The sequence below is a fragment of the Accipiter gentilis genome, chromosome 3 (assembly GCF_929443795.1).
Source record: "Accipiter gentilis chromosome 3, bAccGen1.1, whole genome shotgun sequence".
Taxonomy (NCBI): domain Eukaryota; kingdom Metazoa; phylum Chordata; class Aves; order Accipitriformes; family Accipitridae; genus Astur; species Astur gentilis.
Window position 1 is genome coordinate 39,956,126 of NC_064882.1, and position 22,949 is coordinate 39,979,074.

The 22,949-nt window shown below is 45.9% G+C and overlaps 1 protein-coding gene across 4 annotated transcripts in view; it reads right to left on the reverse strand.

The window, feature by feature from the left end:
• Positions 1–22,949, reverse strand: part of FGFR3 (fibroblast growth factor receptor 3) — a 56,993-nt gene that overhangs the window by 31,398 nt on the left and 2,646 nt on the right. For all 4 annotated transcript variants that reach the window (XM_049793142.1, XM_049793141.1, XM_049793140.1 and 1 more), the window contains exon 3: positions 2,908–3,171. In XM_049793142.1, the coding sequence (XP_049649099.1) occupies positions 2,908–3,171 (264 nt within the window). The remainder of the gene's footprint in view (positions 1–2,907; positions 3,172–22,949) is intronic.

Below are 22,949 nucleotides of genomic sequence, written 5' to 3' on the forward strand. Positions count from 1 at the left end.
GATTTGGTTACCCATATATTAACATGTGATTATAGTTTACCTCTGGTTTCCAACGAACCAATCGTGACCAGAGGAGCAGAATCAATTTTTAACCCAATTCAAAAACATTTCCACAAGACTGAGGAAAGAGTCTTTCACCTTGCTTGTGTTTCAGATGGGAGATGCAGCGTAGGTTTTAAGACCAAATACCCCATGTTCAGAGCTACTGTCCTATTCAGGTTACTAAAACATCACCTTTTGCAAAAGGTGACTAAAAATTTGTTAATTTTTAACAATTTTTAACAATTTTTAACAATTTAACAAATGATATTTGTTAATCATTTACTAAAAGAGCAATCCTTCGCAGAAGTTGACACGTATTGGCATCAACAAGAACTGCTAGATGGTATTCTCAAAAGAGCTTTAATTATGAATGGAAAGGGGCTTAATTTTTTTAGGCACCTGCTTTGAGGAGCTTAGTCTTGGGTATTTTGAAAGCTCTTTTTGCTGGTGCCAGCCTGCAGCCCGTACACATCACAGGGGTGCTGCTCGGCCACTAAATCCAAAGGCTGTTCTGTGTGTGAAATGGTTACAGAAATGGAGCTTCTGCCAGCAGGGCTGGAGATCAGTTTGGGCATGCAGCCTCTATTTGTGATCCTCTTCAAGTGCTCAGGTTTTAAGAGAACAGTATGTTTCTTCTTGTAAACTAGCAAAAGACTCAAGCCCATGTCTGTCAAGGGAGGTATTTGAAAGAGATCAAACCCTGCTATTAATCAACCTGGTTTTCAACCCCGAAATGTGAGCGCCAGCATCTCCTTGCTCTATCTTCAGCATCAAGCATCTCACTGTGCACACTGACAGAAAAAGACAGTCGCTGCAGAAAAGCCAATTTGTTGCAGATTCAAAACTCGTGGCCCCACGTAGGAAAAATCCTGATACGCTCCTAGAATCTGGAAGCATCTCTCAAAATGGGACTTGCATGTATATTAGCTATTCTGAGTTTACCTAGCCTAGTTTTGCTCACTTAAGAATACAGATCAGAGCAATTCCAGTTTGTTAGTACAGATTTAAACCAGTTTAACGCAGAAAACAATGCCATCCCTGAACATTAGATATCCACATAAACACCTGACCAGATACCCGAACTAATTGCTGGCATTACCTTTAAGAAGTGGCAACACAAATCACCAACCTCCGATAACAATCGCATCTCTGCAGTGCCACACTGAGCTATCAATACTAATTATGAAGAAAAATCCGAGCATACGAGAGGCACCACTATTGCCACATAAAGCAGGGCTTCAAAGTTTAAAACAAGTGCTGCTGACAGCTAAAACAGAGACTCCCACATTACCATCACTTTGGTGGTAATGACAGTGGGCTAATAGAATCAAAGACTCATAATGCTGTCAGAAAGCAGGTTCAGGTTACTCGCTTGTTCTTAAGCTGTTATTAGCTATTATTAGTGAAGAGGAAAAACACAGGGGCTTAAACTTTTTAAAAGCAGAGGATTATCAGTCCTTCCACTATTAAAAACAATTTCTCACTTTACGAAATTTTGGGGCTGGCAGCTGTTTCATTTGAGCATGTAACCAGCTGCCCTCTTCTGCCTCCCTGCTGCCCCTTGAACTCAAAAGCATTTTAATGTCACTTAAAAAAAAAAGAGAGAGAGAGTAACGTTTCTAACAACCTGCAGTTCCTTGGATAGTTCCAATAATCGTACCTAGTTAAAGAAAGCCTTTCAAGGGCCAAATACTTCTTTAACCATTTAATTGATATGACCTTGAAGCATTCACAGCAATCTCCAGTAACGTTCAATGAAAAGCAGATGTTGGTGAAGGCTTGCTGAAACGAGCTTTTATTCTTACGATGGTTTGATTCTCTCACTTACACAAAATCCTATTTCTGGCATGAGAAAGCCCTTTATCGAGTGGATGTGATTTACAGTCGCAAACATCTCTGTGTTTGGTTTTCAGACAGAGACCCTTACTTTCTGAGGGAACTCAACTTTTGGAGGCAAGGACCTACTGTTTGGGGATGCTTAAAAAAGCTCCAACAGCACAAGGGCAAAGGAAAGTTTTCAAAACCTTAGATCTATAAGGGGTTAGTTCTTCTGAAAATTCAGGCTTTTAATCTGTGTGATCAGGAGGCTTTCTATCTGCTCACAGGGATGAGTAACCAGCTACCACTGCAGCAGCCTGAACTCATGGAGATGATCTTAGTGTTAGCAGTTAGCTATCTGGGAACAACAGATTTTTCTGGCACTGTCTGTTTAGTGATCCAGGCTTGGACAGCTTGTAGCTGTTCTGTCCTACTGTCCTAATCATGGAAAATATGGCCAAGCAAATGACAGCATGTGCTTTGCTCACACAGCACTTGTTTGCAGTATATGAATCCCAGTAAGTACCTTTGATGAAGCACGTATTTGAGACATACACAGTTTACAGATAAGCTATTTCTGAAGCAAACTAGTAATTTGTGATAACTGGAATGGAGGGAAGAGATTTACCAGCTACAATAGGGAAAGTTTTCAGGAACCTCCAGCTTTTACATGCAATTTTGCCACTGATTTGCCACATAAAGTGGAAAAAGTGAACTGAGCCACAGTCACAAAAGACTTCAAAGCCACATGTAGCATTTGCATCTCTTTGAGCGTTAAGGGACATTGGGCGTTTAATATAACTAGCACCATTTCTAAGTCTCCCTCAGTATTAATATCAAGCTTTAACACTTGGTGTGGACATGCAAGCATTCTTTGATTGGTTTGTTTTGTCAGTCTAATCACTGCCAGGAGTTATCAGGGAGGTAGAGACCTACCAAGTACGGACAAACACCGCACAGCACCAGCTGTGCTGAACATGTGAAGGGGCAAAAACTTAAAAAAAACCCAAAACCACAACACAGAGACAGCTGTGTTTCTGCACGTACCTGTAACTCTGACTGTAAAGTTTCCCAGGACCTCGTTGGAATGCCTTGGCCTGCAACTGTACAGCCCCGAGTCATCATATGACACATTGATTATCTTCAACAATTTTTGTCCAATATGAGTTCTGTTCGTAGGTGCAATCCCGATACCATCTTTAAACCAGAAAACAGACACAGAAGAGCCTTGGGTGTTACAGGAAAGTTCAATGGTATCTCCACTTCCAAACACCAACTCTTCCAGAAAGGCGGTCTCGCTCCTCAAGTATTCTGCAAAGGGAGAAAGAAAGGGAAATGAGTAAACAAGAGCAGGTGTCGGAGAACGAAAGAGCATTTAAAAAAGAAACATATCTTATATTTGCCCTACTGATGCTTCCATGTGGCCAGAATTCCTCCTTGCCAAGGGTAAGCCTTGCCTGCCCCAGGCAGGTAGCAATGCAGAAAGACAGCTGTGCACGCTGCAGTCAGGTCTCTGGCTGATCTACAAGGATGGCTTCGACCCTGTAGTGACCAAAACACAGCCACCCCACAGATGCATCCTAACAAACAGCAGAGACCTCTGTGTAGGGTCATTGCAATACCCAGTGTCGTGTGTGGGGGTGATCTGGCAGAAATAACTGTGTGCTGAAAAGTTCACAGTTCAGTCTCCGGGTCTCGGTTTCTTTATTCCTGTGAGTCTGTTCACAACCCCTGCGAGACCCAGCAAGGCGAGGATACATGGAGCAGAAAGGGGGATAAACCCAAGTTCTCCAGTGTCTCTGGGTGGCCCAAAGGCAACCGCTGTGGGCTGAAGGAAACAGGTGGGAAGACACAGGCTGGAATACCTAAAATAAATGAACCCAGCACTAGGTCCCTGCTGGAGTTACTCTCTGTGCGACAAAGAAGTGCAGAGCCAAAGACTGAGCTGAAATGAAATGAAAAATGAAAGCTGAAGTCCCAATTTCTTCAGTCTACCTACCAGCTGCAGCAGTTTGTTCCATGAGTGATGGCAGTGAACCCTGCCACAGGCTGGAGAATTTTGTTTTACCATGGGATAATGACACAAGGAAAGATTCAAGCTCAGAAGTCTCCCCATGGAGGAACGTGGGGCATGTTTAAAGTGTGGTTCCTGGATCTGATGGTCCTCAGGCTAGTAACATATAAACTCACTCTTGACACTGAATGATTTATCCATCTTTTACACCAGTTTAATAAAGAAGAATTGGCCCTCTACAGCCGCCCTCAACCCAGTTAGATCAACAGCAAGACTACTATTCTGCCCACCTTGTCTACGCTAACCAACGTTTTCCCTTGGCATTGCCCCATCTTCTGGCTTACACCGGCTCTGAGACTGTACACTCCACCAGGAAAAAGTCTTCTTGGGTTTGTACAGTATGTATCATGGGGGATCCTATTCCACGATGAAGACACTTCAGAGCTATGATTACATAATTAGCAAGTAAAAAGTAATTCAAAACAGATTAGTCTGAACCTAATCCCAGGTGGCTTGATAGTAATCAGATAGGGCCAGAGATCCTAATTTTGCATCTTAAGCATATTCATAGATTACAATTTGACTGTGAAACCAATGCAATCACAGCAACTCTGAATACCTGAGGATGTGGCATTGGCTTCAAGCTGCTCTTTTGCCATTGAGCGAAAGAGTTGGAGCAGGTTATAAGAGAAAGATGTATTGCTTTTCTCTTCTTGTCATGCAAGTTTTTATGCTTGTGGAAATGTAAAAAATAAAAATATAAAAATGTTTCAGTCAATAGCCTTGCAGGGTAGAAATAAAGAATCCTGGGGGCCTGAAAATGTAGTATTTCATGGGAGGTATCGTCTTGCAGGAGGCAAAGCCCACACTCATTCGGGGTACAAAGAACCTTTCCTCTGATACCCTGGCAGCAATTCCGACTCAAATAGTTTAGGTTTTGGCCAGAATTTTGTGGTATTCAAACAGTCAAAGGTTTAGGGTGGTGGGGTTTTTTTTTTCTTTTAATGAAAAGATTTTCCCTGAAAGCATGTAAAAAGAAAAAGAAGACAGAACTCCAGCATCTCCTTCCTATCAGACCAGCACCTGTTGTGACATTGAGTGTTCACCCATGGTCTCTTCCCAACTGGGATATATACTTGGGGAAAATACGGTTGAGAAATATTCTGGTTTAACTGTTCCTTTCAGGTTTTTTTCTTCCTTCTTTTAGACTGTAAGGATTTTTTCAATGGTACCAACTCTGGCTTCCAATTAAAAAGCCTTCTATACAACTTTGCACTTGCAGGACTGGATACTGATCTTTGTTTGTTGACTCTGATGGAAGCTCTTGCTAATTTAATCTACTGGAAAACAAACTCCATGCAGCTGCACAATCCCTCCATACAAAATACACAGTTTTACCCAAGCTGTTTGCCAAATGATCAAGACTTGTATATTTTGGCTTTTGTATCATAAACCTACCAAACAGGAACAAGCCCAGACTAAGCACGAGCCAAACTGTACTGTTCAGCCATTTAAAAAGAAATCACTCTTTTTTGAAAGCCATAATGAACCTGGGTTAATGACAAAGCAACAAACTATTTTTCTAAAACACAATTAGGAGGGAATGCTGAAATGAAAGAGGAAATTCACTTTCGACTCAGAGCAGAACAATTGAGGTTTGAAGCTTCTTCTGTAGAAAGAAGCATCATCTCTTGTTTCTGACAACTTTATTTTGGCACCTCTGCCCTCAACCTCCCCAGCCAGTCTCCAGCAGATACTGTGATGCCTCTTAAATGCAAAGTTCAGTCCTAGTGACTTTATTCCTATTGACTGGGAGTACTGTCTGGAAAGATGGAGTGGTGAATTAGAAGGAGCATGTTACTAATGGTTTTAATCTCACTTCTTTAAACAGATTTTCAAATTTCAGTTCGTATGCTTATGGCTTAAAAAAATAAACAGGACCTAAATTGGAGACCTCCACAAAGTACGTAAATGTGCACTTAAGTTCTTAAGCACTTTGCCCAACTGTGACCTTGGAGAATGAAATTTTACTCTTATAATTCCTTGTATAACTTTCAAATACAATGATAAATCCAAAAGAGGAGACAGTCTCATGTCCATGCTGAGAACAGCTGGAGTTTAAAGCGAGGAACCAGAGCTCATGTCTCCCACTGGGTGTCCAGAGCCCAGCACCTCCTTCCTGCCTTCCCGCTGCAAGTGCCTGGTGTTTCCAACACCTTCTCAACAAGAGATACCACAACATGAGTGAGGCATGAAGTTGCCCCCTCTGAGGCCAAGCATCCAGCCATCAGACTGACTTGCAGAAGTCTACATCTCCAACCACGTGGCATGAACGAAGTGGCAGGAGCTGTGTGTGCAGCCTGTGCTTGGGAGGGGTTGGCGAGGGTTTGGCCACCTTCTTCAGCCTGCATCTCCCATTGCTAAATCATAAGGAAACAGTAGAGGGGAGCAGGTGCTGAGATCTCCTGACACGTTTGCTTCTTCCATCTGGTTCTACACCTTTGACTGAGGCAGGCAGAAAACTTCCCACTGCAAAGCAGTGCTGCAGGGAGGAAGGTTTTTGGATTTGCTGGGGCTGAACATACATCTCCTGGATCTCAGTCCCGGGTCCCAAGAAAACCATCCTCGCTGCTGGCAAACGGCTATCCCCACGCATCCTTTAAAACTTTCTTAAAGCGTTTCTATTGCAAGTCAGGTTGCAAAGTTCCCCCCTGCTCCCAAAGGAAATTCCCATTTGGGATCTAACTGACATTAGCAGCATCTTTTTAAAATCCACAGTAGACACAGGTATAAATTACTGGGGAGTTAACTTGTGCAGGGGTTACGGGAGCCCACTCCGTCACTTGCCAGCAGAGCAGGGATTAATGCGTTTGCAGCTTTAATGGGTTCTTAGAGAGGAGGAGGCAATCTAGGTTGTGGGCTCCCAAGATATGACTAAAATTCAACCATTTATTAGTTCAGCCAAAGCAGTAATGAGTCAAGAATCACCAAGAGACGCTTCTGATGGAGATCAGCGCTTGCAGCAGCATTGCTGCTGCTAGTAGCAAACATGCTACAGAGAAAGAGGCAATTTTTAAGCTGTTCAGAGGAGCAAAAAGGCAGCAACTTGCTGGGAAGCACCTTCCACAATGAGGAGCAGCTGGCCCAGCAATGCTAAAATGCTTTTGTATGCATTCACTTATAAGGATAAGACACTTCATCTCTGTAGCTGCTTGGCTCATCTCAGCAATAATTCACTTTCTGTGTGGTTCACAGCTCCAAGTGCTTAAGTGTGTCAGTATTTCCATCAGATGTCTGCTCCTCTTTGACATCAATACTTGTTTCTGGCTGAGCCTGGAAATGTTTTATTTTGGTTTTAATGCAGGCAGCTCTCAAGAACTGCAGAAAGATACGCAGTTATTTATTTTTCAGGCACGAAAGGACGAGGAGGTGGAGGTTGGTGGGTTATTCCTGGGCCGCTTGTGGCCCCCAAAAAACTTCAAGCGAACCTACAGCCTAGCTGGTGCCCTCCTTGGTGTCAGGGGCTATTTCCAGGTGCTGTGGCAGAAAGTATGGGGGCTCTTCCCGGGCGGCGAAAGCCCACAGTGCCCACGGGAGGCTCACTGGGGTGGAGGAAGACACGGGGCCCCGCACTACCTTGCAGGGTGCAGGGTCCTGGCTCCAAGGCACTCCATCCAGTTATTTCTCTTCACCTGTGTTTTTCCTCCTGGAATAGCTTCCCACATTTCTGCTTTTCCAAACACCAAAGTGTCTGGGAGCCTCCCGAGGGACTTGCTTACATGGGGTGCACGCCTCCCCCATCATCATCATCCTCCTCCTCCTCCTTCAGCGAGCATCCCGCACTTCGGGCACATCCACCACACAACTGAAACCCCACTGGGGCACCACAGAGGGCTCGAGGTTCACGACCTTCAGTACCATTAGCAAGATATTCCTCACCCTACTTTGAACCCTGGCAAGCCCAGAGAGGCTTCTTGGGATTGCTTCACAGCCCGGTGGTGGAATGGACTAAGAGGCTCATTTCTAAGTGGATCATATTTTCCCCTTTTCAAGCTGGACAAGCTGTATTTGGCATGTTAACAAGCAGCAAGATAGCAGGACTCCACGCATTTCTCTCTTCAGGTTAATTTGAAAACGTTTCCCGTTCTATGTATTTCATTGCACCAAATCCACCGTGACAGGATATATTATAGGATCACAGAGCAACAACCACGCCAGAGCTTTCCCCTATTGAGTTTGGTATCCCGTTCCCAGGGGGATCATGGTCACAGCCCCCAAACTGGTGGCTAACTGCTGGAAGGATACGGAAACTGCCAGCATCGGTGGGATGAACAAGGCTGCGATAGCAAAGAACACGTAGAGTATCTCAAGCTCAGACCAGCGCCCTGTCCTCTATGCCCCCTTAGCCCTGAGTTACTCTAAGTAAGTGTACCACCAGCGTTAATAGGGGCCCACAGGATTATTCACCCCCCAGAACAGTGTTTTTCCCAATACCTGTGTGGCTGCTCGTGGGACGGAGCTACTTCTCCACCTCACCTCAGGACTTCTACACCGGGCAGAGCAAACCCTGTTGCTCAGAAAGGAAATAAAACACTTTTCTTGCTGAACGCTGTTCATTTGGGACCTGCCTTAATTTAAAAAGCAGTCACGAGGGATGACAAGAGGCTGCAGTACCACCTCCCCGCGAGCACCCTGCCGTCTCCCTGTTCTCCCAAAGAGGCAGACGGGCCCCCGAGGAATATGGAAAACCACCAAACCAGCCCCAGGCCCTGCACTGAGCAGCAGTCCCTGTGAGAGGTGGGCACGATAAGATCGTGGGATCAGCTGTTTAACCGTGGGATCACCTGTTTACCCGAGTACCTGCCTTCTCAGAGCAGATAAGATCGAGGGAGCGGCCCCCGCAGCAGAGAGAGCTCACCTAAAGTCACCACATACCCTCGCTGCACTGCGGGGAGCCACGGGGTATTTTTTTTATATGTATTTTTGGTGGTGCTTTACGCAAGGCAAAGCTTCCACTCCTTTCTGGTGCCAGTGGCGGAGCATCGCTGCCTGGCTACGGCCCTGCCACCCCAAAGGGCATACCACCACCCTGGCACGACAAAAAAAGTTTCTAAAATAAGTACATAATATTATATATAGTGCTTTATGTATAAGATATTCTCTATAATATTATATAAAGTAAAAAGTATTATATAAAATATATATCCTGTCTTCCCTCTTTCCCCCCTTTCTTCCCCCTCCAAGGTCAAGACCCCTCTCGGAGCACATTTCCCAGTGGCAGGCTGCAGCCAGCCTGGGAGGAAGGGGCTCGCTCTGGCAATCACAGCAGCACGGGATGCTTTGCCGAAGCAGTGTCATTTCCCAAAGTGGTGTTCAGCTGGGTTCTCTCTCCTGCTCAGTGGGGCTCACACCTCAGCAAAAATACAAAAATCTGGCTGCTTCCGCAAAAGCCTAAACCGTGATTGAGAAATGTGCCTTTGGGAAAGCATGTCTGAAAAGGGTTTGCCTCTGTCATTTGAAGGTGCCACTTTTATCTTTCACCTATTGCATGTGTTTGCTTGGGGGGGCAGTTCTCCTGGAAAAGCTTAAAATAGCTTTCCTAATAATAATGCAGAGTAAACTGTTTATACTGTATTACCACCGCAGTGGCCTATGCAATTGTTACCAGACAATGTTTCTTCCAAAGATGTTAACAAGTGTGCTGCACTGTATTACCACCCAGTGGGGTTTGGTTTTTTTACATCTGTGTTAGGAGGAAAGTAAACTTTTTTCCTAGAGAACTAGCAGAACAATAACCAGGTTTAGTTCTGTCATATGCAGCTTTCTTCATAAACAAGAGATTATGGAAAGAAAAAAAAAAATCTCTAGTGTTTAGCTTGGCTATCCCCGACAGCGACTTTGGAAGAGCTTCTAGAATGGAAAAGCAGATGTTGCAAATCTGCCTTATCTACGGAGCAACTGTTGACTCTGTTGTGCAAATCCTAATTTACATCTGCATGAAAGGTTTCAGAGATTAAATGGCATTCAAGGAGGAATATTAGCTTTTCTCCCTCCCTCCAGCCCTCCTTTGAATGGATTTACTACTCGCAATTAGCTTTCTGTTCCACCGGCCAAGTAGAAAACAGGATTCATCAGGACTCTACAGTATCCTCCTTTTAATGGACTGTTTTCTCAGATCACCCAATTCAGATGCTGAGAGTTAGAAGAAGAAATAAATCATCACAAAGCTAAAATAGTTACAAAAACACTTTGGCCGGGAGGATTTCCCTGTGGCACTTGGAAAGCCCCGAGGAGGAAGAAAACAGAGAACAAATCAAAGGGGTCTCCTGGCTACACCTAACAAAAATGGGAATGTAGACCCCAAGAGACACAAAGCTTTGGTTGCTGCTGAGAGCCCGGAGCCTGTCCCAAGGACAGCCTTCAGCTGGGGTTTTGCTGGCTTAAAGGAAAAGGCAGTGATGGGGAGTTTTCCTTAAAATCTGGCCAGACTGGGCAATCAAACACTTTCCTTGGTTCCCCACTCAAAACACAAAAGAGGGAAGCAACCACCACCCGTATCTATCTATCTCACCAGTTCTGCACTCCTTCGTTTTTAAAACAGGAACAAAAGAACTGATATGAAACGTCCTCCACTTCATCAAAGGTCCCGAAAGACGGGGAGCAGCGGAGCGGAGGCCCGCCAACATGGGGGTGCTGAGCTCCCCAGGTCATGCTGCTCCATGTGTCCCATGAAAGCTCCTGGCTCGTGCTTAAGCACCTCAAAGGTGCCCATGCGGATGGTTCCTGCTCCCCCAGGTGCCGAAGCCTTTGTGCTTTAATCAAGAGGAGGGCAGCAACGAGCTCTGTCAGATCTCAGCGGCCCACACTCACGGCCAGTCCCCACCGGGCACGTGGGCGAGTGCATCGGTGCAGCTGGTTTGTCCACACGTCACACAGCACATCTCCCCCAAAAGCTGGCCAAATGTGGTCAACCCAGACCGTTCTCCACTCAAGGCAGAGTGACGGGACACCCATCGCGCTGATCCTAAGTGGAGCACAAGACACCGTGTCGATAAGTCGTCGTCCTTTTGGTGTCTGCCTCTTCTTGCCTCTGAGGAATGGTGGCCGACTTGACCCCAGGTTTTGCACAGCACAGCAGGGCCATCCTGGCTTGATCTTGACAGACAGATCCCACCACGAAATGGCTTGACGGTTTACATTCCTGCTCCTCATGCCTGAGGAAGTCCGAAAAAAACGGTGTCGTTGCAGCGAGGAAGCAACTGCCACAACCCCTTTCCAAAGCCGGTGGAGGCAGCTATGGAAACTGAGGCACAGACCGAGGCTTCCCAGCATCCCAACGGACTGGGCAAAGCTTGTCCGCAGCCTCCATCGGAGCAGGATTGGGTCCTGCTAAACTGTGGAGGCCCTGAGCAAACCTACGCTCTTCAGCATCAGCGCACCATGCCTTCCCTCCCGCTTCGCTGGACCAGGTTACCAGGAGGGGTTTTGTGGGTAACACGCACCAAGCAATTAGCAAAGTTTGCAACAAGAATGACAGATTACACAAATTGAGTGCTCCACAAAGCATAAAGAGAGAAATGGAATCTTTGGAAATATTTTTTGCACTTTCTTACAAATGCTTAAAAGAACAAGCATGCATTGCTGAATAATTCTTTTGAGTTATTTTTTCTGGGTTCTTCCTCTACACCTTCATCTCCTTCCTAAAATCCTTCAAAAATTCATTACTTTTGGAGTTTTGACCTCCAGGGTGGGTTTTCAGCTATTTAGTGAATTCTAGCAAAATGTTCACCACCTCTTAAGCGCTCTTGCAGGTCAATTTTTAAGCAATACCTAAGTTCACCAGGACCAGAAGTTTAGGTTTACCTCAGAGGAACTTTTTAAGGGATGCAAAGATTCATGGTCCCTTTACAATTCCTAGGCAGGCCTGGCCCTGGCAGTTACTTGTGATGCTTTTCTGGTGTTTGCGATGCTTTTCTGAAGTGGGCTTTGAGATCACATGGCATCAGAAAAAATTTGCCATAAAGCCCCAACCTTTCCCCTTCGGTTCACAGCTATGCAACTCCCAAATCCCAGCTCCTCTGCATTTCCCTTGCACTTTTAATGTGCGCTCCTCTAATCTTCATTTAATGCAGGCAGCTGGCTGCAAATACCCCCGAACAATGACTTTAATCCTAAGTATCCTGAAGCCCCCCTTTCCTCCCCGCATCAAAACTGAAGGAAAAAAAAAAATAAAAAGAACAGCCTCATGACAGCAAGATGGAGAAATCCAAGCTATCCACTGGGCCAAAGGAGCAGAAAGACACAATGAGCTAAATTTTGCCTGGTTCGCTAATTAAAAACGGAAGCTACCCCACTCCGGAGCCAAGGCGGGGAGGTGGGGGGAGTTTTCATGCTATTCAAAAAATCGGCTTCCAACTGGGACCATATTCACTCCACATTAATTGTCATTCCAACTACGAGTGTCCTAGTTTCAAAATGAAAACTACTCTCCAGTGTAGCTAGTGAAAACTAACACCAGTTTCGAGGCATTAAACAAAATTTATTGATTGCATTTTCCCACCCACTAAAACTTTAATAAGCATTAAACCTCAAACTCCTGGCCCCGTTTCCTCCCTCTACGCTCTCTCTCCATAAAAAGGGTCAGGCTCCTCTATATGGAGATTAGGACTTAATGTTTGGTATTTGTTTATGAGCCTATCAATTGCCTCTATTTCGGGGGGGGGGGGAGGGGGGGAAGCACATCTTAAAAAAAAACAACCCTCTTGTACACGGATTAAGAGAGGGCAAAGGTTTAGGGTAGTTTGGGTGGGTTTTTTTCCAACTGATTGTGGGTTTTAGATATATGACGGATCATGTTCACGTGAATGAAAATAAGTAAATATTCCCCTTCTTGCAAGTTTCCCTTGAGTTACATAAAATGGCATTTTTCAAAGATCCCCATTTCTCAGTAATAAGACACAGAACTTCAAGCCTTCTTTGCTAGCTGTTTTCAGCTGCATAAAAGGAAAAAAAAATAATTTGGGGGCCACTCTGTCTGCATACTTAGTAAAGAAAACAAAGGTCAAACATTTGAAATGCAAAGGTCGGTGATTAAGCCCAGAAATCCATATCTAGGCATCAAAATGAATAGCCAGATTTTGAGAGTGCTTAAGCGATTTAAATGCAGAGCCTGACCTGGCTCAGCATCTTTCAAAACCAAGCCTGTTATTTCAGTGCCTCAAGCGAGATTTAGGTGCCAGGTACCCAAGTTGAAGAAGTTTAACAGTAATCTCCTTTCGGGAAGTCTGATCCACTTTAATCTAAAGTTGCGCATGACAAATGAAGATTTTGTTATTTAGAAAGCACATCTAAGTAAAGCTGCAACACTTTGTCCTTGCGCTAAACTCAAGTCTTATCCTTCAGCGTTATTAGAAAGAGTTGGGAGAGATGGCAAAAGAAAAGTACACGTCAAAAATTCTTTTATTTCTTCTCTTTAAAGAAGGCTGCTAAAGGGATTAGACAGCTTTGAGTTCACTGCTCTGTTAAATCAACCTTACAATATTTTTTCAGCTTGTTTGACTTGCTGTTTCTGTATACATTTGCGTTTTCACCTTTCTGCGTTCAAATCCCACGCTTAGCGTTTGTTCTGTGCTTCTCACAGGAAACTAAGTCAGTTCTTTATTTGTATTAAGTCTACGGAGTTATAGAAAACAGACTTGGAAAACAATCCCTAAATTAGCAGGACTTACCAGCTTCCATGCATACACGCACACACACAGGGCATCACATACCATCCGACCCAAATGTGGCGGTTTATCATTTCCAGCAGCAACAGCAGGGCATCAGGTTCACCAGAACGGACCTTTTAATGGTCTCCTGCAACCGTATCTATTACGGCGGGTTTTGGACTGCGCGTAATAAATTAAGAGAGAGTTCAAGGAAGTCATGCGTGTCTCGGTTCCCGCTCCCTTCAAGCGGTTCTAATGCCCCCAAATAATCATCTTCTACAGACTGTACTCCGTTAGGCTCCAGTAATGCCAGAAGCAGGTTAGACACCTCTAGACACAGCTATTTTAATGCTCCTGTAAGGAAATGCAGACCCTCTGCAGAGGGCCATCTCCAGTGTCCTGCAGCAGGACATGGCTGATCCTACCCGCACGAGCCAGGGACCTTCCACAGGCACTTTTGGACACCTGTCCCATCCTCCACAGCCTGATTTTCCCAGGTTTTCCCTTCCTTCCCCCACCAGAAGCACTTCTAAAACCTCTTTCTCTCTGCGAACAAGCACGCAAGAGTCCAAGTGAGATTGATGCTGTCGCAACAGCAGGGATGGTCGTTGCAACAGGCAAGCCGAGGGAGAAAGAAAATGGCCACTTCTCTCTGGCAGATGGAAAATGGGGATGATCAAAACTGAGCCCAGTAGCCACCCAAGGGCTGGATTTGTCTCAAAATCAGGCACCGAAGCTAAACTCCTGCCATGCTTCCTTAGGTGGGACGGGTGGATGAACCACCACCTCGCATCACTAGTGAAGACGTGATGTCGGACAACCTCCCCGCATATTTATACCTATTTATCCACGTTGACGTATACACCCGTAAATGGAGCAAGAGCTGCCCACTGCATTCTGGCCCCTCCGCTCCCTTTTTGAGGGAGGGATGGCTAATTCAGGGTCATCTCCTCTTCCTCCCTGCCCTGAGACACCACATGTTGCTCCTCCACCTGCTCCTTCTCACCTCCAAAGCGGCCAGGCTTGAGCACTGGGTGAATTTCTTCCTGCAAAGACCGCACCGCTTGTCCGCACCTCATTTGCTATGCACTGGGAGGAGGGGGGCAGAGGGGGAGAAAACCTCCCCTTCAAGCATTTACACATATTTTGAAAGCACCTGAGGAGGTTTCAGGTCCTTTTTGCCAGAACTAACACATTCCACCACAAAATGACCTTGTCTGGAGCGTGCAGATGGCTCCTTGCAGAAAGGATTTACATTGCATGGGGTCACCAGCACCAGGCAGGCAGCCCAGCTTCTCAGGTAGCGACCCACCACCGAAACCAGAGCAGTGGGTACAAACCTGCCCCTTTTTACCGCTGCACTGAGGGAGTCGGGGCAAAGGAGAAACCCCGCCGTCCCCCCCAGCCACCTCTGTGGTTCCCATCCCTCCACAGATTTTCCCAATGGAGAAGCCCACTGCCTTCTCAAATCCCAAGATGCCAGCACGCCTACACATAAAAATGAGGCAGAAATCTCATTCCTTCACTAAATAATACACAGGTTGGAGTCCCAGTATGACTCAATGAACACTTTCTAGAAGTTATTTTCCTTTTTGTCTGGGCAGATCTGAAAGCATTTCTGCAGCAGGAGGCTTCAGGTTTGGGTTTCCTTTGCCTCCTGGTCCAAATAATGGCGATACTAATTCAACCACTGGCCAAAAGAAAATTAAGCGTGAACCTTTTGTCCATACTCTGGGGGTTCCACTTCCTCCGGCAGCTCTCTCGGCTGCCTGAAATGAGGGCAAGAGAAGGTGCCGCTGTCAAGGTGCCCCCTCCCAGATACCCAGGGCTGAAAGAGAGGTGGAGTGTCTGTAACATAGTATCTACACTGTATTTATTTAATCTCCACAGTATTCACATTGTGTCCCAGCTAGGATGGGAGCTGGGGGTGCAGAACCGTTACCCAGTACCTTCAAGACTAATGTCAGCATACCCCAATAGCCGCTTATACCCTTGTTCCCAAGCCAGGGCAATCAGGAGCCTGGAAAGCCTGAAACTTAGTTTTATGCTTAATTACAGATTCCAAGTGCCTGACACCAGGCCCTCGCTCATTACGCTTTTGACACCGATGCCTTTGGGCTGAGCTGGAATAAATGATTTACACTTGCTCATCACTCGCTACGTGTTTAACTCGGAAGAAGGTGGGTGATGGATTTGTAGCAATTTTGGGCAGGGATGCAGAGAGGACACCATCTGCCGTTTCTTATTTTCCTTCCTTTCTGTAATTAATCAATTTGCAAATTGGGAGGCAGAGTTTCCTTGCAGTCTCCTCTTCCGATCGCCCCCGTGAAGCAAAGGCTGAGGACACGCCAGGGCGGCTGCAAGGTCTGAGCGCTGCCTGCGGAGCGTGAAGCAGCATTAGGGCCGGTCAGTGGGAGTGCTGGGCTCCCAGCCCTGCGGCTCGTCCCACCCAGGGGCCTCCCGGGGCTCAACCCACCGCACGCTGCAAGAAAGAGGCTTTCTGAGGTTTCCCTGGAAAAAAAAAAATAAAGTAATGCCTTCACAGAAAGCTGCGAAATCAGGCATAACACACCGGCTGTAAAAAAACCCCAACATTCATTTTTATTTTATTTTTTTCCCCCAACTGCATTTACTCACAGTTCATCTCTCACGCAGTAAATGCCAGCTAATTTATGCACCTCCATTTACCAGCCCCCCCCCCCCCCCACTTCTGCATGAATCCCCAGCCTATTAACATAACTATTTAAACTGGACATGTTTTCTTAAACATTCTTCTTCTTTCATAAACTGCCAAGTGACAGTTGTTTACTGTCAACAAGCCTGGGTACTCTAAGACAGGGAGAAATATGCCCTTTCAAAAGGCAGACATATCGACTACCAAAGGAAGATTAAAATCTTGTGTTTTTCTCTTCTCCCTCCTCAAAAATGCTTTATTCGTACAGATACACATGATACAGATCAGGAGAGATGGTACTCTGCCTAATTCCAATCATTCTTTTAATTAAAGACAGGCTCATGGAGGATTTATCTTTGGTTGCACATGCTAGTTGTCAGGGCACACTCTTAACTCCCTAATCTTCCCATTGCAACTGGTTTTTCCTCTTCACTTTTAGCTCCGATACCCCCATCTCCCAAAGCACATCTCAGGGAATCGGCACGCTCATCTCACACAGATCCTGCTACCGGCTAGAAACAAAATGCTTGCCTGGGGGAATCTATATAGAGAAGTTAAAAAATTTTAAACACAAATCAAATCACTGGTTACTTCAAGACCTACAGTCTCCAAACAAGCTGCTGAAATATTTTGCTGGGAGGGAATTTCTTGCGCTCAAGTCTTGCACATGAAAGGAGGGGATACGAAAAAAACCCCACCCAAACCCTCTGAGAAAACTCTTTTTTCTTTTTTCCCCCTAGCTCTGCCTGCCCGTGAAATGCCGGGAAAGCTCCTTCGCTGGCTCCTGTCTCCGTTCGAGCGGTCCTGGAGCTCGGCAGCCCCAGCGTGCCCTCGGCCCCGGGCTCGCCTGCGGACCCCCGCGGGGGATTATTAACACTTTCCCCAGCGCATTGTGCGGCTCGCAGATCACGGCGCTGGGGGCTAATGCCGGCCGACACTGATACGATGGCAACGAGGATGGGGCATGAGGCGATGGCGGCCGGTGCCGGGGCTCGGCTCCACGCGGGACTCGCGCCAGAGACACGGGGGTCCCGGGCTGTGGCTGTCACCGCCGCCTCCGGCGCTCGCGTTCGGGCTGCGACGCTGCCGCCGGCTTCCATCAAAGCTGGAGTTATAAAAACCAAGATGGGAAGCGAAGGTCTGCGTTGCAGCAGGTTGAGAGGAACGGGAGGTCACGGAGAGCCGGCTCCAGGGACGAAGCAGCACCAGGCATCTCCCCACCCCCAAACCGGGGAGCCCTTTTACTCGCCGGAGTTTCCTCTGCTTGTTAAAATGTTTGGGTCATTAGAAAACTTTCCAAACAATCCCTGCTTATGCTAAATAGCTGCTCCCACCACGATCTGTGAAGGGCTTCAGCCTGCTCCCTTGGAAATCAATGGGGGCTTTTTTGCTTAGGATTCAATAGGCGCAAGATCAGGACCTCATTATTATTTTTACAGGACTACAAGCAGCAGAGAATGGCGAAACCCCCAAACAAAGCAACAACCCTCTGAACCGGGAGGCAAACTTGCCATGAAGGATCTTTACAAGCTCTGCCAAGCATCAAAGTAAAATTAAAAATCCAATTCTTGGGAGCTTTTCAGTTTTTTGACAGGGAAAGCATAAGGTTGATAAAGACTGGTCTCATCATTTGGATCCAGGAACATCTCCCGTAGCTCCCTTTTCCCCAAAATAAAAGCCTTCATAGACGCGTATTTTGCCTTCCTCACGGGGACCGAGTAAGAGAGGATGAGTTGTCAGTCCAGGGTGACGCATGTGACTCTGCAGTACCCCATGGAGCCCAGAGCAGAAACACCTTCAGGACTTCACATGGTCTCCTCCACACCACGAGGAAACCCCCCAGTGAGTCCCTCTACAGAGCCACCACCAGCAACACAGGGGACCAGATGGCTCCTGGGACGTGGGTCCTGCTACGGGGACCAGGTCCGCACCCCGTCTCAGCAGAGGCCAGGTGCCACCTGCATTTCGTGAGAGGAGCCTCAGAGATGCTCTCATCTTTGGCACCCTCCTCGGAGCTCCGTGACAGTCAAGTTCTCCACCTCTTGCCTGTTACTTTGCATTGCTCCTCTCTCTTGGCATCAGTGAGAACTCACCTACGCACCGCATAACCACAAGGTTTGGCCCCTAAGCAATACCCAGCTATTTTGCTGACTCCCTTACACCCAACTTGCCCCAGGTCAACTCCAAAACGCTTCAACTCCCTTTACTCCCTTATCGCAGGGTACTAGCCCAATCCTTGAAACCTACCCGCGATCTGCTCTCCTTACTGATTTAACTGCGTCAGCTGAAATACTTCAGGGGGATTCCTTCTGAACGGCACAAGGTAGTTTGGTGCAATAAAGGCACCACTGCAAAACACTCCACCTTCCAGGGCAAAAGCATTAAATGAAGTTAAGCCGACAAATACTCTCATCAGTTATCAAACAGCAGGAGTCGGGAAGCCAGCCTTGTGGGTCTCTGACACGCCATGGTGCACCATGATCGCCTGTTATTTCCTTTCCCCAAAAACCTCATACTCAAAGCAAGGGACGTAGCGATGGCTTGGCTCCTTGGGTGACAAGGAAAAAAACCCCAAATCATCGTGCTGCCATGTGTCAGCTTGACATTTGGAGGTAGTTCAATAGCTCACAGTACAACCCCTGGGTGCGAGCACCGATGCTGCGGTCCTTGTGCCGCGGCGTTCCCGGGGAAGAGTGCCTTCAGCACACACCACAGCCTGCGGAGCTTCGCTCGCTCGCAGAGAGCGATCCTAGACTGCGTCCTTTCCTCACCCAAAAACTTGGAACCCTTCTCACTTCTGAGTCATTAATACTTTTAACCCCTCACAACCTGCAGAAATGGCACAGCCCCAAAATCTCACAGATGCTGAACGTGTAAGCACATGGTAATTGTTTTGCATACACTTCTGCGTGATAAAGAAATCTCCTTCCAAGTTTTAATATAACCGTTTTATTTAACCAACTCTTTATCTTCCCCTGCTTTTTGGATTTGAAAAAGCAAGGCCAGCACACAAGACCTACCTCCCCCTCCACAATAAATACCACACCTTTTTTTGATGAATACATCTGAAATTGAAAGTTACTGGGCAAATGCTTTCTTACTTGACTGTGCTGCTATTCTTCAGAAAAAAAAAAAAAAAAAAAAAAAAAAAAAAAAAAAGCTTTGCTACATTGTGTAACCTGAATGTCACAGAAAAAAAAAAAATGCTGTAACTACCTGGCTAGTCCTTATCCACCTGAACACGACAACCCACCAGATAGCCTGTCACAATAATAGAGCAGGTTTACATCTGATTACCTTTCACATTTTAACTACTAAGTTTACCAAAGGTTTTACTCCACTCGTATCTCACAGTTTTTGTTTGCTTTTGATATTACAGAAACTTCCTGGTCATTCAAGCCAAGGAGCAGAAACTTTAGGGCTAAGCACACCAGGAATACCGCATTCACCGCAGGAATAAAAGCTCTTCTTCACACATCCAGGGCTTTGAATCATACCTACGGCACTTGGCAACCTGAGCTGTGAGCATATCGGAAAGGGGGCACCGGGACAGTCAGCTCCACTTCAGAGAAAAAGTACTTTTTTTTTTTTTCACAAGATCACCAGATAAACAGCCAAAAGAGGGGCAAGCAGTAAACCGATAAGCTATGTAGGAGGCCAAGGAAAATAAGTCAGGGTGTAACAAGGTATTTTAAGGCACTTTTGGCATCGTACGTGTCTTCAGACATGGTTTTAGCCCAAAGTTTGCAGAGGGGGTGCTATCGGATTTACTCCTCCTAACAGCCCAGACTGCCCGCTTTCACATACCACGAATGGCTTTGCTGAACCACAGTCCCGTTTGCTGCAAAAAAAAGGATGTATGGCAAATTTTTACCAAGCCACCATCCTCTCTGGCATCCAGCCTGGTACATGGAGGAGAATAAAGTTTATTAACTAACCAGTATTAAAAGAGACGAAACGGCAAACACTGAAACAGCTCCATCAAACCACACTATTGAATGGCTTGGAGGGTGCTGAGTCAGCCTCGCAACTTCAAGCTGCTTTTTTTTTTTTTTTGAAGGGTCAGAAAAAAGACAAAACAGGTATGTAGAGCCAGACAAACCTCCAGGACATAGGAAAAACTACAAGCACGTAGCACACTAGGAAAAAGAGAAAAGTCTGTTCAAACAGGGAAACAGAATAAAGGCGGTTTAATTGATCGTCTGTGTACCAGGTCCAGCCTAGCTGGGAAAAAGTGTTCCAAGTGGGGAGGGAATTTCACCTGTATTTTCAGTAGAAATACCTGAATTTGTAACATTCCTGTTAGTTCTACTCCACATATACTAAAAATTGCCAAAAGCTGAACTGTGAGGAAGACACAGCCACTTCTCCACCTACGCTGAAGCCTGAGTGAGGGCTTGTGCCCAGGCTCCTGCACTGGATCCCGCACACTTCAATGACCAGCCAGAAAAACTTAGCAGCAGGCCATGCCCTAACCTTAGCTGAAATTAAGGTTCAGTTAATGCTTTCAGTCACGGCTCTGTTTGCCAACTGACAGATCACCGTCAGAAACATCTTGGTCAAATGCTTTTGTAAACTGGACATGTTATTAACTGCTGAGAAACTGGGGTGATTCCTTATTTTCTGGGGTCTCTAAGTGAAATAGCAGACATACACAGTAAGTTTTCAGGGAGGACAGCTTTCTAAGCATATAGCTGGATATGACAGTGCACTTTCATTGACCATATTTTAAGAGGAAAAATTTTGTTTCCCAGCCTTATAGAGGGGGAAAAAAAAGCCCTCCTCCTGCTTCATGCAAAATTTCAGCTTTGTCCAGGCAGCACACTGGGTCCCACTGGACAGAAACAGTCCAGGTGCAGCAGGGATCAAGACTTCTTTTAGTGCTCACCTAACTCCAGAACCCACGCTTAGGCAGGCTTCGGGACAGGTACGCTTTCCCAAACAGCACTGAAGATTCGTTGGAGGGAGTCGTAAAAGTTAACGTGCTGGTCAGAGTGGCTTACTTTAATTGCATGATTTAATTAGCAGATCAACACTTCACTACACAATTTTCAGATTTACTTTCATCACGTTCCCTACTCAGTGGTTGTTAATAAAGTCTTAATTAAAAGAAAAAAACCCCTCAGATTTAATTGGAGTGACCCTTGTCAATACGCATACAAGATGTGATGTTATACAGCTAGTATCGAATACATTAATGAGTCCATCTCTGCACTGGAACAAACTTTCTAGTTCACTATTTGCTAGGTAAGAAAGAGATTTAAAAAAAAAAAAAAAAAAAAAAGAAGCCATATTTCATTATCCTTTACTCATGTCCTCTTATTTTATTGCTCGGCAAAATATGCTCATCTCAACATTAAAGACTTAATTAGCTTTTTAAGCTGTTGCTGTTAATAAGAACAAATGGGTCAACTTTTAATCTGAAAACTGTATTGCTCAGAGCTGCCCACTGAATCTAAAGCGTTTGTGGTCTCAGGCACAAAGTAGGAAGCACCATCAATATAGAAGAGACTCTTTTTAGAGGGTTTTAACACGTAAAGCCTGAGGCCAGCTCCAGGAATGGTCAGTGCCATTTGGCACTCACTTCAATACCCTTATAATTTCAGGGTGAACTTTGAAACGCTCAGATACACAAAGCAAAGCAACACGGATCGCTGCACCCTGCGCCTTGGACCCTTCGCTGGGTGCACGCTGAAAGGCTACAAGAGCCCAGTTGCCATCAGCTGCATGAAGAAAAATATCTCAACCAGTGCATCACCGGTTCTTTCCAAGCAGAAAAGTCACAGGAATTGGTACATGCTCTCCCATTCAACTTAAGCAAAATCCCGAAACGGCCCCTTTTCCATGCTTTTGCCTTGAAAACTGCCTGTGCGGTAACTCCGGGTGACAATTTGACTCCGCTGCTGCACGAGGAAACTTCGGTTCTTGCTCCTGACAGATTGGGAGAGACTCTCCCCTTCCCGCACAAACCTGCTCCAATGTTAGCAACCCTCTATACAAGTCTTTCAACGCACACAGACAGCTTTAGCAGCTAACTAGTGCAACAGAAATCCCAAGAAGCCCAGACATCCCCTTTTTCATGTATACCCTATGCAGACAGACACATACACACCAGCTACAGGAGACAGGCCAGTTATCAGAAGTTTTTAAAGCAAAACTCTGCCGTTTCAGTGGGTCTGCTCTCTAAGAAAACACCCAGCATTACTTGACATTCACAAATCGTACGAAGTAATATCTTTATCTGAATACTAATGCAAATTGGACGGGCTTTTTTATATTGATGTCTATTCTGTGGCTGCTGAATAGAGTGACCGCATGCTCAAGGCTGCAAAGGAGTTCACTGACCTCCCTAATCATCTCTGTCATAGCCCCTGAATGACATACACATTCAATCCTGCCTCGCCTCTCTACTTTCATTCATAAAAAAAAAAAAAAAAAAAAAAAAAGAGAGAGGGGGGGAAATTTGACATTGTTCTTCCTCCAGCAGCCCCGAGAAAGGGAGAGAAGAGAAACTCAGCCCAGATGAGGCCCCTGGTGTTTTTAGTTTAGCTTCTATTCAGCAACAGCCCCGCCATCTGCCTCCTTCCTGCCAACAGCCGAACACCTCCCTGCGGAGATGTTAAAACCTGCACCCCCTCCACCTCCGCTAATAGCGAGTATTCATATTAGCAAACATACACATACCTCGAGAATG